The 14,947-nt window shown below is 41.3% G+C and overlaps 1 protein-coding gene across 1 annotated transcript in view; it reads right to left on the bottom strand.

The window, feature by feature from the left end:
- Positions 1-405: 405 nt before the first annotated feature.
- Crb1 (crumbs cell polarity complex component 1) overlaps positions 406-14,947 on the bottom strand; it is a 179,702-nt gene continuing 165,160 nt past the window's right edge. Inside the window, exon 12 of the mRNA XM_036201970.1 lies at positions 406-621. Within this exon, the coding sequence (XP_036057863.1) occupies positions 406-621 (216 nt within the window). The remainder of the gene's footprint in view (positions 622-14,947) is intronic.

The following is a 14,947-nucleotide window of genomic DNA, read 5'->3' as shown; positions in this document are numbered from 1 at the left end:
AAGAAGAAAGTGAAAATTGTTTTCTAATTTTTCTTTCTGGTTCTATAAAATGCATGGCACTTGGCTACTAAGCATTTTCTCTGGATCACCTAGTAAAGAGTTTAAGGGGTAGTTAGATTATGAAATTTTTCTAAAATACAGTGTTCTCTGTCTGGAGGATGTTTTGCTGGTTCTGAGGTTGTCATCCATGACACAGAGACACATTTCTGTGAATGGTACACATAAGCAAACCGTGATGTAGGGCAAACCCCCATGAAGGTCTATAAGGTGGCTAGGAAAATCCTTCCCACAGTCCTAGTGGGATCCTAGCTGTAAGTAGCTCTAGTGATGTAAAACTGTCACTCAGGCAGGAGCAGGGAGCTCGCTCATTGTGTCCTTTTCCTTTCTCAGAGAAGCAGCAGGTTTTTAGATGAGTCTTTCCAGGGCTGGGGGCGGCATCCTGCTCCACATTTCTACTCGAGGGCCAGTCTTCTCCTGACGGCTGGGGCTGTAGGTTCCTTGAGTTGCCCTTTTGTTGGAGGAGATAAGGGAAGCAACAACCACAAGCAAGAGGAGGAACAACAGGGCCAAGGTCCCTGAGCCAAGGGCAGTGAAAATGCCCACGAGCCAGTCCTCAGCCAGCTGCAAGGATTGAAGGGATGATAGTGTGAGTTCTAGAGCACAGGTATTCACTAGGACAGTGGCGCCACCCTGGGACAAAGACCAATGAGATGGAGCGGGTACCTCTCTAGTGGAACAAGACCAAGGCATTCCAGACTTTCCTTATTCCTAAATCATGCGGCAAATGGTGTCCTACTTAGTCTCCAAGGCCTGCTCTGAGAAAATGTGTATGAAATATCTACTGTATTTACTCAGCCTTGTCATCTCAGTGACAAAAATCCTTCATTTATAGGGAAAAAGATGAACCCATATATATGCAAAATCGTCCTAAATTTATAGGACTCTGTCATTCATGATTTGCTCTTTTCCTTGTTCAAACTTATGATTTTGAACCAAAAATATAATTGCTTTAAAGCCTTTTGGGAGAAAGAAAGCAGATTAAATTAGCTGGGTCTTATGGAACAGATCTTCAAAGAAGGAAGACTGATGGGCTACTTCCATAGGCCGTTTTCACAGTCTTTGTTTTGATTTGAATGTCATGGAACAAGTGATGTTTGTAAAAGCAGCTGTGTTCCACGCTGAATGCAGACATTAGGCAACAGAAAGCATCAGGTAGAGCCCTCTCCGGAAGCAGTGGAGCCCTGGCTTCTCCAGGGCTTTACTAGTGCACAGACGCTGGTATAACGGCCACTGCAGTGTGTTCGTCTCTTCAGCAAAGCTGGAACCTATTGGCTTAGCAATAGGTAACAGGAATCTGTGACTGAGCTGCATAGAAACACTAAGAAAAGAGACAGCACTATGTAGGTTGTTTAAAGGATGTGCTCAGATACTACTCTGGGCAGCACAAAAGCAGGAGGAAGTTGCTTTGCCTTCTCGGTTCTCACTTGGCTCTCTGTATGGTCCTTGTCTCATTACCAAACCAACATAATGTCATATATGAAAACAGCATCTTAACAATTCTGGGCCATTTAATGTCCTTACTGTTTTGAATCATTTTTATTGTTACTATTGTTCCTTCCTAGTTTGGTTCAAATCATCGTACAATTAATACCAGACAGTAGGGTCTCCATAATGTTATCTTTGGTCTACTTACTATAAACCTTGTGAGAGCGTGGTTTTCTAGTTTTTCACTCTCTCATCAGTAATATCAATTATGTGGGCATCTATGGAGATACATAATACAAAAATATCAGAGAATCTAGATCTCAGTTTCTGGGGATAGGAGAAAAGAACCACACCCACTCATGTATGTATATATATATATATATATATATATATATATATATATATATATATATAATTACAGTATGTTACAAATAGTGAATACTGAGCACAGCTTAAGTGGAGAAATTTGAAATGAAGCATATGATTGTTCTCTGAAGGATGAGGGAGTAGTCGGCTCTTCTAAGCAAGGAATTCCGCTTAAATGAAACCATGTGAACTAAAATTTAAAAGGGGAACTTAACAACTCTTTAGAATTGAGGGGACTCCAGTGAGGGCAGAAGTTGTACCTGAAGGCATGTCAGAACTGGGGAAGGAGGGCAAGGACAGGTGAGAGATGAGACTACAAAGGAGGGAAATCCTCTCAAGAAATCCACATGCCACCCCAAAATTCAGTGTTTGTCCTGTGGTCACAGTGGAGGCACCAATGAATGATTGTCAAGCAAGAGCTTGGCCTGTCTGGATCTGTGCTCTATTAGCTTGACTCCCATAATTGGGGAGGGGAGCCTGGAGAGAGAGAAAAGGTAGGGAAGACACAGCACAGAAGAAAAGATTCCATTAGTAATGACAACACATGACTCTGATCCAAATTCAGTGGAAAAATAAGAGGTGAGGTAAAAGGATGGGAGAGAGGGAGAGAGGGGGATGGGTAGAATCAGAAGCATTCTCCAGCATGCAGCTCTTGGCATTATTACCTGGAATGTCAGACAAAGCACTCCTGTTCGGAGGGAGCTGTTGATGGTAGTGTTTCCCCTCCCTGTGTCTTTCATGGGAGTGAATAGCTTTTGCTCTGGATGAATGCCACAGGAGTGTGCAGACCCGCACAGGTAGGAGGCAAATCAGTCGCTTTTCTGAATGTTTCTCTGGACCCCTTTTTGTGTCATGACGGACTGATTGTACTGGAGAAGTGGACCGCCTACACCCTAGCTCATTATAGCGGAGGGGGCAACAGGAAACAATGCCCAGACCTCTTAGTGCCCGCAGTTCTCTGTGGACAGAGAACTGATCTGCCTCCCTTGTCTTGTGGCCTGTGAAGAATCAGGACCTTGTCCGTAGTTCTGTCACCAGCCCCAGAAAGGAGGTGAGGATGTCGAGGGTTGAACCCTGGCACCACGTGTCACTCTTGGCTGAACACTGATATGGTTAAGAGGCCAGCCTGTAGAGGAAGAGGCCAGGGTTTGATTCCTGGCTCTGCCTCTTATTTATGTGAATATCAGCCATTAAATTTCACAGTTGGAGAGTCACTTATTCACTGATGAATTCCAGTATTGCTATCTACCTAACATGATGGGATTAAATGAAATACCAAGAGTCTAAACTGTACAAAGCATGGTTATGTGTGCTTAATATGTAATATCATCAGGAGGCATTAACAAACTATTGACCATGATCTATTGATTTATAAAAAAATAAACTCAAGCACCTTACCCCTTCACCAAGAAGAAGGTCTAGAAATCTGAGTTGCCATTCTGGGTGTCCTGTAAATTTTTTGATGACAGAATCCCCCCTGACTATTGAATAGTGACATTAAGTATGGGGCTGAAGTGAATGACATTTTAAAATTGCTTCGAAGGCTTTTTGCTTTTGAGTTTCCATGATTGAAAGGCTACTCTTTACTCTGTTATTCTTCAACCACTCTTTACAAATATAGAACCCAAATGGATCTCATGATAACTCAAATTGCAACAACACATGAACTCATGATAGAGCTGTCAAAGGATTGGAACTGAATCATAGGGACAAGTCATGGTCTAACATGCTTGTCAATATTTCCTTGAAATGGTATATCCAAGTTAATAATAACTATTAAATAAGAAGGAGGAGGAGGAGGAAGAGGAGGAAAAGGAGAAGGAGGAAAAACAAGATTATTTTCTAAAAAAAATTATATCAATCTATATTCAATTCTCAAGTTAATATCTTTAAAGTATACATGTTATATATGACTAAGCTATGATTTTATTAAACTCTCTACCTTTAGAACAAAGTAAATGAATGTTTCACTTTCATTCTGAAATGTTTGGCTTAGTTGTAGCCAAAGCATTTGGGAGAGCACAAAACAATCAGTTCATTAGAAGGAGTCTTGAAGAACTATGAAGCCATAAAGGATTGATATGGAAACTTAATCTCACACTTTCAAGACTTTACTGGAGGTAAAACCTTGCAAGCTTTGATTTAAAGTGAGGAGATTCACAAATGGCTGCTGCTATCATGTAGGTCATTTTCCCAAACTGGATCTTATAAAAATGGTGCCCTAAGTCCTACCTTCCTCCTTGGCCATACTTTACACGCAACTCTCACCTGACATTAGCCACATGGGACAATGATTGTTTGTGGGTTTGTCCCTACCCCCTTTTATTGCCATGGAATAATGAGAAATTTTTTAGGTTTTTTTTTTTTTTTTTAAAAATAAGTGCTGTGGTTAAAAATGGTAGCACTAAGCTCAGGGACTCTGGACTGATGGCTGGGGAACCTGCAAGGGACTGAACTAGGCCCTCTGAATGTGGGATGACAGCTGTGTGACTTGGTCTGTTGGTGGGGGCCACTGGCAGTAGGTCCAGGATTTAGCCTAGTGCATGAACTGGCTTTTTGGAGGCCATTCCCTGTGGTAGGATGCCTTGCTCAGCCTTGATGCAGGAGGGAGGGCTCAGTCCTGCCTCAACTTGATGCGCCAGACTTTGCTCACTCTCCATGGGAGGCCTTACCCCCTCTGAGGAGTGGATGGGGCATAGAGGTGGGATTGGGGAAGGTGGGGGGGAGCAGGAGGAGGGGAAGGAGGGGAAACTGTGGTTGGTATGTAAAATGAAAAATAAATTTAAATTAAAATAATGGTAGTATGATTTGGCTCCTAGAAAATGCTGTAGACTGCTATGGACTCCTTCAAATTCTGGAAACTAAGTTACACGGCAGCTAGGTAGGAAGATGCAGAGACAGGTGAACAGGGGGATTTAAAACAAGAGCTCGGTCATTTGATAGAAGATTATATTACAGCTTCTACCCATGAGTTTGGGTGTGTGTGTGATGTGGGCATTTCAATGTGACATGAATAACCAGAAAGTATTATGAGGACTGGTGATTAATGTAAAATTTACTTTCAACGTGTTTCAAAACACCAGTTTGAACATTTATTTGTATCTGCATATCAAAAGCATTATAAAGGTGTCATTTCAACTCTCTTGTCAAATTAAAATAAGAGATGAGAATCCAGCTTTAAGACTTGAGAGAGCTGTTCCTGGGAATCCCTGTTGTAACAATTAGATCCTCACTTTATGGATGGTAAAACACTCCCACGCAGACCTGAGTCCTTGAACTGTATCTTATCAGCGAGCTGCTAGAAACAGGCGTTTCCATAGTAATGCTGACTGTGTGCCAGAACTTTGTTTTTAAAATTGTTATTGTGACAGCTGCCAATTTTTAACCATAAATACACTGTTCATTTTACAGTTCTGGGGGTGCTGTGCAGGAAGGATAAGGTGCTGAAAGTTTAAAGGAGAAGACTTGGGAACTGTCCTTGAACAGCAAGGAGAGAATTCAGCCAGATGTCCCTTCTACAGAATAGAAGACTCAAGAAAGAGAAGAAACGCCTTAGAGAGCCTGTGCACTTCTCCCTAGGAGCAGTCCATGGTGGACAGCAGGCAGCAGAAGAGAGCTGACCTTAAACTGTACCCACATCTTCATCAGGTGGGTCTGCTGCTCCCTAAAACACAGAGCTCTCCCTGGGATTGTTGAGAACATCTAAGGGGAGAGGTTCCCCATCCACACCCCAGCCAAATGTGCAAAAATGTAATTGGCAGCCTTCAAAGTCCCTCACTGGAATTTAAAGTCTTTCTCATTAACTCTCAATATGTAGTTACAATTCTTCACAGCTCCTCTGTTTGGAATCAGGATTACCCAGGAGAAAAAATACAAGGTTGTGATGGGACAGTTTAGAGAGACACAAGCTGGAAGGCAAAACCTTCCCATGGGTGTTCATGCCAGGCCCTGCAGATGGGTCTATCTTGGAGGATGTACAGAAACACTGGAAATAAATGAGAGAGAGAGAGAGAGAGAGAGAGAGAGAGAGAGAGAGAGAGAGAGAGAGAGAGAGAGAGAAAAAAAGAACTTATCTAGCATAAAATTAAAGTAACCTTACACATTCATTAGCCCAACCATGGCCTGTTTTCTCTTGTGGACTTTCAGGAAAAAAGCTCATGCTTGCTGATTTGAGATCTGCTTATAGAAGGGGACACAATTCTTCCTGAATTCAGCAAACCAAGATTGTACATGAGCTCCCTGTGAGCGCAGGGCTGTCTAGAGTTGTTCCCTGCCTCTTTCCTGCTTCAGTGCCAGATTTTTAGGCAAAATCTTAAAACAGCTAGAAGTCTAAAGAACATGGCTTTCATAATTTGCTCTCTGGAAACAGGTGGTATGAGCAATATCATTGTTTGCCTTGGAACACAAGACCTTGTGAATAAAAATTATCTCTCCTCTCCTACAAAAACTTAGTCTCAGCCCCTCCAAACTCACTTAGTTTGCAGTATGTTTTACAAATTTATTGGCTAAAGATAATAGCTCACCATTTCTTCTGACCTTGTGTTGGGGGCTTGCCAGATGTTCCCTACACAGAAACAACTTTAAATCTCCCAATAAACGAATGAGGGTGGTGGGACTATTTTGTCACCTTCTCAGGAAGGCCTTCCCAGGGGTCCCCTTCTTTACCTGCATTTGGCTTTAATTTTCTCAAGTGCACCTTAAGGTGGCATCTGTCCACTTTCCATGTTTCCTGCTCCCATGGGAACTTTGCTGAGGTAGAGATGCTCTTCCTTGAGATGCTACCTTGAAGTAGACAGTCTCCTCCTCCTTGTTCCCTTCTGTCTCCTCAGCAGCTGTAATGGTGTCTATCTCACAGACACACTCTGATGATGGCCATGTGTTGTAGAACATTATTTTAAAGTGTGTTACTTTTGTTTATGTTGCATTTGTTTAACTCTGTGAAGCTGTGTTACTGTGCCTGTCTAAAACACCTGATGGTCTAATAAAGAGCTGAACAGCCAATAGCAAGGCTGGAAAAAGGACAGGCAGGCTGGTAGGCAGAGAGAATACATAGAAGGAGGAATCTGGGAGGAGAACAGGAAAGATCAAGGAATGAGAAACAGAGGAAGACTTCAGGGGCCAGCCAGCCAGGCACAGAATAAGGGTGAAAGTAAGATATACAGAAGTAAGAAAAGGAAAAGGCCCAGAGGCAAAAGGTAGAAGGGAGAATTTAGGTTAAGAAAAGCTGGCAAGAAACAAGCCAAGCCAAGGCCAGGCATTTATGATTAAGAATAAGCCTCCATGTGTGATTTATTTGGGAGCTGGGTGGTGGGCCTCCCAAAAGAGCAAAACAACCAACAACAGCCATGTGACAGGAGGAAACAAAGTACTTGTCCAGCAGCACATCATGAGCTGCTGACTTCCCAAACATCAACTTCTCCTCCAAAGAGTTAAATCTAACCAAAACCTCAGCAAGCCCCACCGAGGAAGGAGAGAGTTTGCTCTGTGACTCCTAATGAAGAAGAGCAGTAGTTAACCCCTGGGGTACTGGTGGCAGTGGAGTGGCCGAAAAGGAAGGAGATGACAGAGATGTGAGCTGCCCAGAGGACCTGAAGAGAGTTGACTTTGTGAAAGCAGACACAAGCTTTCCATTTACTTTTATTTTTCCTGCCCCTCACATCCCAGGCGACACTCATAGGAACTGCTATTGAAGATTAAAATGAAAGGAGCGACAGTTTCTGAGATGTGCATTTCTCTGTGCAACTCCATTAGATGACCTATCAAGCCATTACCTTGGCCGGTGTTGGTCTCAGAAGAGCTTCTTCTCCCTTTGGCTCTGCACTCCCTTTTAGAAACCAGTGCTTGCTGACTAATGGTCCAGAGTGTGTGGATGCCATTGCATTATGCTAACACTTCAAGGTCTCCATGCTGAGTCCTTCTCTTCAGGACTCTGTGGTTAGACCCACCCACAGTCAAGTCCTCTGCCTCTCTACCCTTCTTCATGCCCATAGGCAGAGACCTGGCTTAGGCAATGCTCTCTTTAACCTGGTTGAGTCTTTTAGTCTCCAGCCACTTTCTCTTCCCCTAGGACTGATAACCATACAGCCCAAAGAAAGAAAAAAGAAAACACAATGGGACAAAACAAAAGACAAAACCAGACCTTACCAGACTCGGATGCTTGTGGGAATTACATCACATCACACCTTATCATAGCAAATCTAAATTGCTAATTTGAAAGCCTAATTTCTCCTTTCACGAGTCCCTGTTAGCTTTTGGGGGGATTCCTGTCCAAGGCTAGCTAGCGCCCTCCTTCACAGCAAAGCATCTCTCTTTACCTGTCACTTCAGAAGCAGAGATGTCTGCTCCTGCCATTACCACTTTATAAGGAAGCACAGTACGATTTCAATGGGCCCTCTCCTTTTAGAACACTACTCATTGTTTATACTGCTCATTATGAGTTAGGCAAAACTCTACCCCTCCCCCAACAACTGCAAGGAAAGAATATCTGTTTACTCTGGAACTTTCCAATAATACAAAATGCAGAGCTTTGCACAAAGTGGTTGATCAATCACTATTGACTCACACACTTGTAACACTCATCTCTCTGTTTAATACAGTACTACATGATTTTCACATGTAAGACGAGTTCTACGGAGTTCAGAATGTTTAATGGTGGGGTCACTCACTCATCTAGGCATGCATTCATTCAGTGTCTTAGGTTTTTACTGACTGTCTCATATGTTGCAGAGATTATATAAGACATTGGGAGCATAGAACAAGTCGTAACCATTGTCTAAAAAGCATTATCACTATTCAATAGCCCACGAGCAGTCACTGTTCTGTGTGACAAATGTTAGGCTGGAGGGAGGTATAAAGGAAAGTGAGGAGGAAGGTGGGACTGGTGGAGCTGCTTTGTTTTCTCAAATGCAGTTGCTGGGTGAATGAGGTCAAGCATTTGAAGCAGAGAGAACCATGCCCTGTTCCTTTAAGGAGAACAAGAGGCATGGCTACAGTGCTGGGACATTTCTTCCCTGTCTGTGAAACTGTGTGTGTTAGACAAGTCCCTCTGCAGAGCCACAAATTCAGTGGAGCAGAGGGGCACCTTATTTGCTAGACAGGCATTTACCCACCTTAGGCACAGAACATCTTATAGACATCGTAGACAACTCTATTTCCTCTTCCTTGGTGAGGTGTAGGGTAATTTCATGTACATTTTCTGCTGGTTCTTTCCTAGTCTAGATGATCTGTATCAGTTATTCGAAACACCAAGTTCATTACTCCTGTTGGTGTGTGTGTGTGTGTGTGTGTGTGTGTGTGTGTGTGTGTGTGTGTGTAATCTTCTCTAAAAATTGATTTTCTACATAAACTACTTCTGTCATAGTATGTAAATTTTAGAAAGTGATCAGTACTGTACCAATTTATTTTATGTATACGCTCAAGAGCAAGGATGTACCTCAGTGACAAGTAAATTTAAAAGGCAGCAACTCTTTGAAGTTAATTAATACTGAAGAGCATGACAACAGACAGTTAAGTTCAATAGTAGCCTGGATTATGGGGGGAAGAGACTAATTAAAGCCATTATTAGGAGAACTGTAGAAATCAAACTATGAAGAATATACGAAAATTTAAATTTCTGTGATACCAGCATATTTGAAGAAGGAATTCGTTTTCTATAGAAGACACTTGGTGAAATTCTAGGTAAAAAAGTGTGAAGCCTGCAGCCTACACTGACTCAGAAAAACATGTGCATGCAGAGAATGTGAAATAAAAGTAGCGAAGTCTCAAAACCTTGGTGAATCTCTGTGAAAGCCAGTTTGCCCCTGCCATCCCCTTCCTTCTGATTTCCTTTAGGCTCCCTGTCTGCACACACACCCCAGAATGGAAATGTGATGTTTTAAAAATTAATTTTAAAATGGAGATTGTTCCTCCAACTTCAGTTCTGGTTTCTCCCATTGCCCTTCCTTGGCTGTTCTAGAGCTTGCCTGACATCTTATTCCTACAGATGGTCAATCCTCTTCCGGGCAGACAGGTATGGATCACATCCTGTGTTAGTTGGCGTCTAAGTCTAAAACCTATACCTTGTTCTTTTCTCATACTTACTTCTTTCTTTCAACTTTCTTCAGAAGGCTAAAAGCTGCTGTTAATTCTCTTTTTACATTATGCAGAAGAAGAAGAAAAAAGAGCCCCACTCTCTGGCATCCTTGTGGCTTATCACATATTCCTTCCACAAAGGTAATCCAGTCTGTGTCATTGTATTTATTGCCCCCAAATCAAAACCAGTTGCCAAAGTAATGAAGGTCTATTGGTTTGTGTTGACTTAATCCATGTCCAAGGAGCTGTAGGAGCATATAAGGATAATTTGACCAGTAAAAGGAAAGTCATAAAAATGATCAAAAAGCCAATAGATATGCTGAGAACACCAAGCTTATTTTACTGAGGATTTATGGCCAACTTATCAGAAAATTATTTGGTCCAAGTCTACATTCAAATAAGTCACTCACTAATTCAGCAAAGATTCCAACCCCTAGGAAAAAAGCCTCCTCTAATGAGATAGCCCGGTAACCCCTAACTTGCAGCACATGTAGTTTAATTTTCAACAGTTGTGAGACTGCGGTAAATTCAGCTTTTGAGTCACTAGTCCCACTTATGCTTAGACCTGCATTAAATTACCGGAACGTGGACAGCATTGGAGTACAGCTGGCTGTATTGTCTCCTTGACATATCTTTCTAAGTGTTTATTAATCAAATTGAACCTAAATATGGGACACACCTCAGATGGTAGCAAGTGCCAATTCCTGTGTGTCCCCTCCTAGAATAAGTGGATGTCAAATAGTAAGAATCTGCCACCCCATGTCTGTTTTGCCCCAGGCCCAGTTCTAGAGGTTGTATTTTATTGACCAGAATCAAATTGGCTTCCCCTGGTGTAGGTGATAAAGTATGGCATCAAGTCACCCATGTAAAATGTATAACTTTGACTTTGACAGCCTGTCATTGAAGTCCTTGTTTATATAATCTATTGTGCCATTTAGTCTATTCTTATTTTAAAGAGCAGACAAAGAACTAAAACCCATTCTACTAGTGTTTCATTGATGGATGTCTCTACCTTGTGCCTTCTCTTAAATAATCTTGGGAGTGGCTATTTCTATTGTCACTGTCGACTTCCATCAAATTATAAGACTTCCAGTTTTAAACTCTGCCTTGTGGATGATGAAGGATGTGCTCGATGCTATAATGGGAAGCTTTTCCATAGCATAGACATTGCTCTTCCAAGTTCAAGACTTGGTACATCTACATGGAAGAAACTATTCTACTGAGAGGTGGGGTGGGCCTGCGTTTCCAGCCAGCAAAGATAGAAATCTTCATATTGTGAGGATTTCGTAAAATTGTATTTAGTTTTAGAACTAAAGACTCCTTCCCAAAGTTGGGGTTTTCAAGTTAGTAAAAGTCTAAAACTAGAAAAATTGAAAAAAAAATTATGTTTGACTTTCCTAACAGTTTACCTCAATGTCCAAACGAACAATGGGAGAAAATAAGCTGTTTACATTAGCACTGAGGAATCTAAAGCATTTCTTCTTGGAAGGGATCAAAGGCAAAATTTAACAGCACTTCCTATGAGCTTAAAAATATTGCCAAATTAAAACTGGTATTTATCTGTAAATTTAAAACAGAATATAATAGCCTATCATAAAATTAGATCCGATAATGTAGCTGAAATTATCATTTGACATTTCTGGGTCTCTAGGTCTATGCGATATGTACACCAATTAGGAAATTCAAAACATCTCCATCACTTTTGAAATAATATCTCTGAGATTTGGTCAGTAAAAGACAGGACAAAGAAGACCCCAGTTCCTTGGTGACAATGTGTCCAGGACAAATCCCAAGGAGACACCTCTTCACGGCTGATTAATTTTCAAGGGCCACTTGAATAAAATGAAGATCAGAGCCCCTGTTTCCTACTTGGTTGGGATCTATTTAAGGGATTAAATAATGGACCTAAGCCCTTCATCATCTGTTGCTTATACAGCTTGCTAAAATAGTCTCAAAACATCGGGTTTTCTTTCTGGATAAGTTTATTGCTAAGGGCATTTTCTCCCATCTATGGCATGCCAACATTTGGTCCATCCCCCTGCCCCCCAATTTTTCCCAGAATTTTGAAGTGATTGTTAAAAAAAAAATTCTTTTCTGATGTTAAATAATCTGAAATTTGGGGAGGCGTTGTAGTCTTAATTCCCCCAAAGGGACTTAGAATGAATTCATGCTCTGAAAAATTCCCAAAGCTTGGATCACACCCTTTGCCCCTTTAGAAGGCGTCTCCCTTGGGTCTGTTTCTTTCTATCAGTACCATTTAGATTGTGCATCTCAGGGATGTGGCTGGGCTGGGAACCCTGGGAAGAAATCCGTGATTAGTCACCAGGTTTGAAAAATCCTTGCCAGTGCTGTTTACCAGGACGCATGCCAATTCTCCAAACGTGCTGGGAGCTCGCGTTCTTTTTGGGGTCGCTCTGCCGGCACAGCACAGATTAAACACACAGCTCTGGTATTTTCAGTGTTGTGAGGAGACACATTTACATTCCACTGACAGCGCCGGGTGTAAACGGAAGCCATCTGCTGTGATTTAACAACAGGGGGATAGCTGCAACTTCCACAGGAGAAAAGGAGTCACAGAAGAGCTCAGCTCAAGCCCCCTTCTTTGTGTAGTCGACCTGAGCAGATAACATTGTGATGTAGAAGGAAGTTTTTATTCTTCGGTGGATTTTAGCTGGTCCTCTGTCACTCAGTTTATTATCCACATTTACTAGTATTTGTCCGCTACTATTTTCAGGGTCATTTTCTTAGTTTCAGGAACCTAGAATAGTTAGTTATTTTTACGCTAAAAATGACATCTTCTTCCATCTTTGGTTACTTGTGCATTTGGTCCAGATGATTTGTCTTTCCAACATACAGCTCCTTTCTGACAATGGAATTGCCAAGTACTTCAGAAGGTGGATAAGGAAAAAAGGGGGAAATTAATTGCACACTAAGGATTTAATATATTCTGGCATTTTGCGTGACATCTCATTTAAATGTTCATAATTTAATAATATACAGATTGTTTATAAGGTGATTTAAACAGTCTATCCAGAGTTAAACAGCTGGCAATCTGAAAATTTTCTTATTCAAATTACAGAGCGTGTTCAATCCCACGCAGCTGCATCCTTTATAGGAAACTAAGTCAACGCAACCCAAATCTACCCTGTAATTTCAGTTGTTAACAGTGTTTGGCATATTTACATGGTGGGATGGTTGTTTCATATTTCAAGTTTCTTCTTATATGGAGTACTTTCAGAGTTGGTCAGGCTTTCTGGCTTGACAGTTTTTACTTAATTCTTTTAGGGATTTACATGTGAGAACAAGCTTCAGTGAGAACAGGCTGGTGGGTGGGAGGGTTTTGTTTATGAGTTCTAGGAAGGTGCCTAGTGCCTAGTTGATGGCTGAGAAGTGAGGTGTTCACGTGTGTGTGTGTGTGTGTGTGTGTGTGTGTGTGTGTGTGTGTGTGTGTATTTGCAAAAGCTGAAATATTCAGCAGCAGGATAAAGAAAGGAACCGATAACTCACAACTTCCAGTCCTATGCTTTTAACACCCAGCATGTCTATCAAAAAACAAACAGCTAAACAATGCAGAAAAGCTCCTAGGGTGGCTGCTAGTAGACAACAGCCATGTGCTACACCCCAGTCTTAACAGAGCAGAGCAGGCAGCGATTAAGAAGGTAGCTATTTCAGTGTTTCACAGTGTCAGGAAACAAAGTATCAAGCCATCAGCTCCCTTTTTAGGTGCAGCACTTAGATTGCAGCCATATATTGCTTCCAACTGTAAATAATAACTGGGAAGCATGGAAAGAGATCTTCACTGGCTATGGCTGCCTGAGCTCAGCATATTACATGCCACTCTGGCACTATTTGCTGAGCTGCAGATAATTGTACGTCTTGTTAACAAGTTTCTGTGTATTTTCACTCCATCAGCAGGTTCCTGAATCAATACCGATAGTAGGTTTGACTAACATCAGCATAATCTGACTTTGATGGAAAGTTTGAAATTTATGCATAATTAAAAATTATATGTCCATTTCCTAATTTCCCAAGAAAGGTAATTAATCCTCTTGGATGTCATAGTATTTAAATCTGGTTCCTCAAAACACATGGTTTCTTTGCTTCTGACTGACTACAGTGCTTAACTATGGTTTTAGGACAAAGAGGTACATTTAGGAAAAACCAAGAGTGCCTTTGACACTTGACCTACTGTGGAAAAGATTTAAGGTTTCCAAGATCATGGGAGAAAGGCAATGCTTTTATATTCCCTTTGAGACACTACTGAGTTTCAAAACCGTTATAGTGTAGTTCCCATTTTCTTATAACTGGAATGTTAAAAGAGAGACTGAATTATTATTTATGGGGAAACACACATACATTTCATTACATGTAAAGTATCTAAGTCTTATTATTTCTATAATATGTAAAGTATATGAGTGTTATTGAGCATGTAAAGTCTAGAAGTGTTATCATTTATCAAATATATAAAGTATGTAAAAATGGTGAACAGATTTCATAAGGGTGTGGGCACAGAGCTTGCTACAATACTCTTAAACAGCCTCATTGCAATAGCACATTGTTGCCATGGAAAGATTTTTTTTTTTTAAAGTTATTCTATATTCAGTCAAGGAAGACAGTATCAGATGTGTGAAACATGTTAAGGGTCTAACTGTTTTATTCATAAGAAAACACTTAAATTCTACCCTCTCCTGGGCTTCTCAATTCATGTCACAGAACACTCTTGACTTAATATATTTTCAAGATCCATAGGCAGCTTTGTTTGGAAAGCTGTAGCAAGCAACACACTCTTAAACTTTTATTTTCTTCAGCACTCAGGCTGGCCTTGAATTCTTGACCCTCCCGTATCCAGCGTCTGGAAGCTGAGGTTGTAGACATGCTCCATGCTTGACTAGCCTAGTTTGTTTTACCTCTTTCTGTCCACGCCAATTTGAAGTTATGCTGCTCGTGCTGCATTTCGGTCACTCTGATGCCTTGAACTGAACGGATGAGAGATGGCTTTGCAAACCTAAGTGGCACTTCCCAGCAT

Source organism: Onychomys torridus, chromosome 11 (genome assembly GCF_903995425.1).
Source record: "Onychomys torridus chromosome 11, mOncTor1.1, whole genome shotgun sequence".
NCBI lineage: Eukaryota > Metazoa > Chordata > Mammalia > Rodentia > Cricetidae > Onychomys > Onychomys torridus.
Note: the sequence above shows the minus strand (reverse complement) of the source record. Positions and strands in the feature narration are given on the sequence as shown.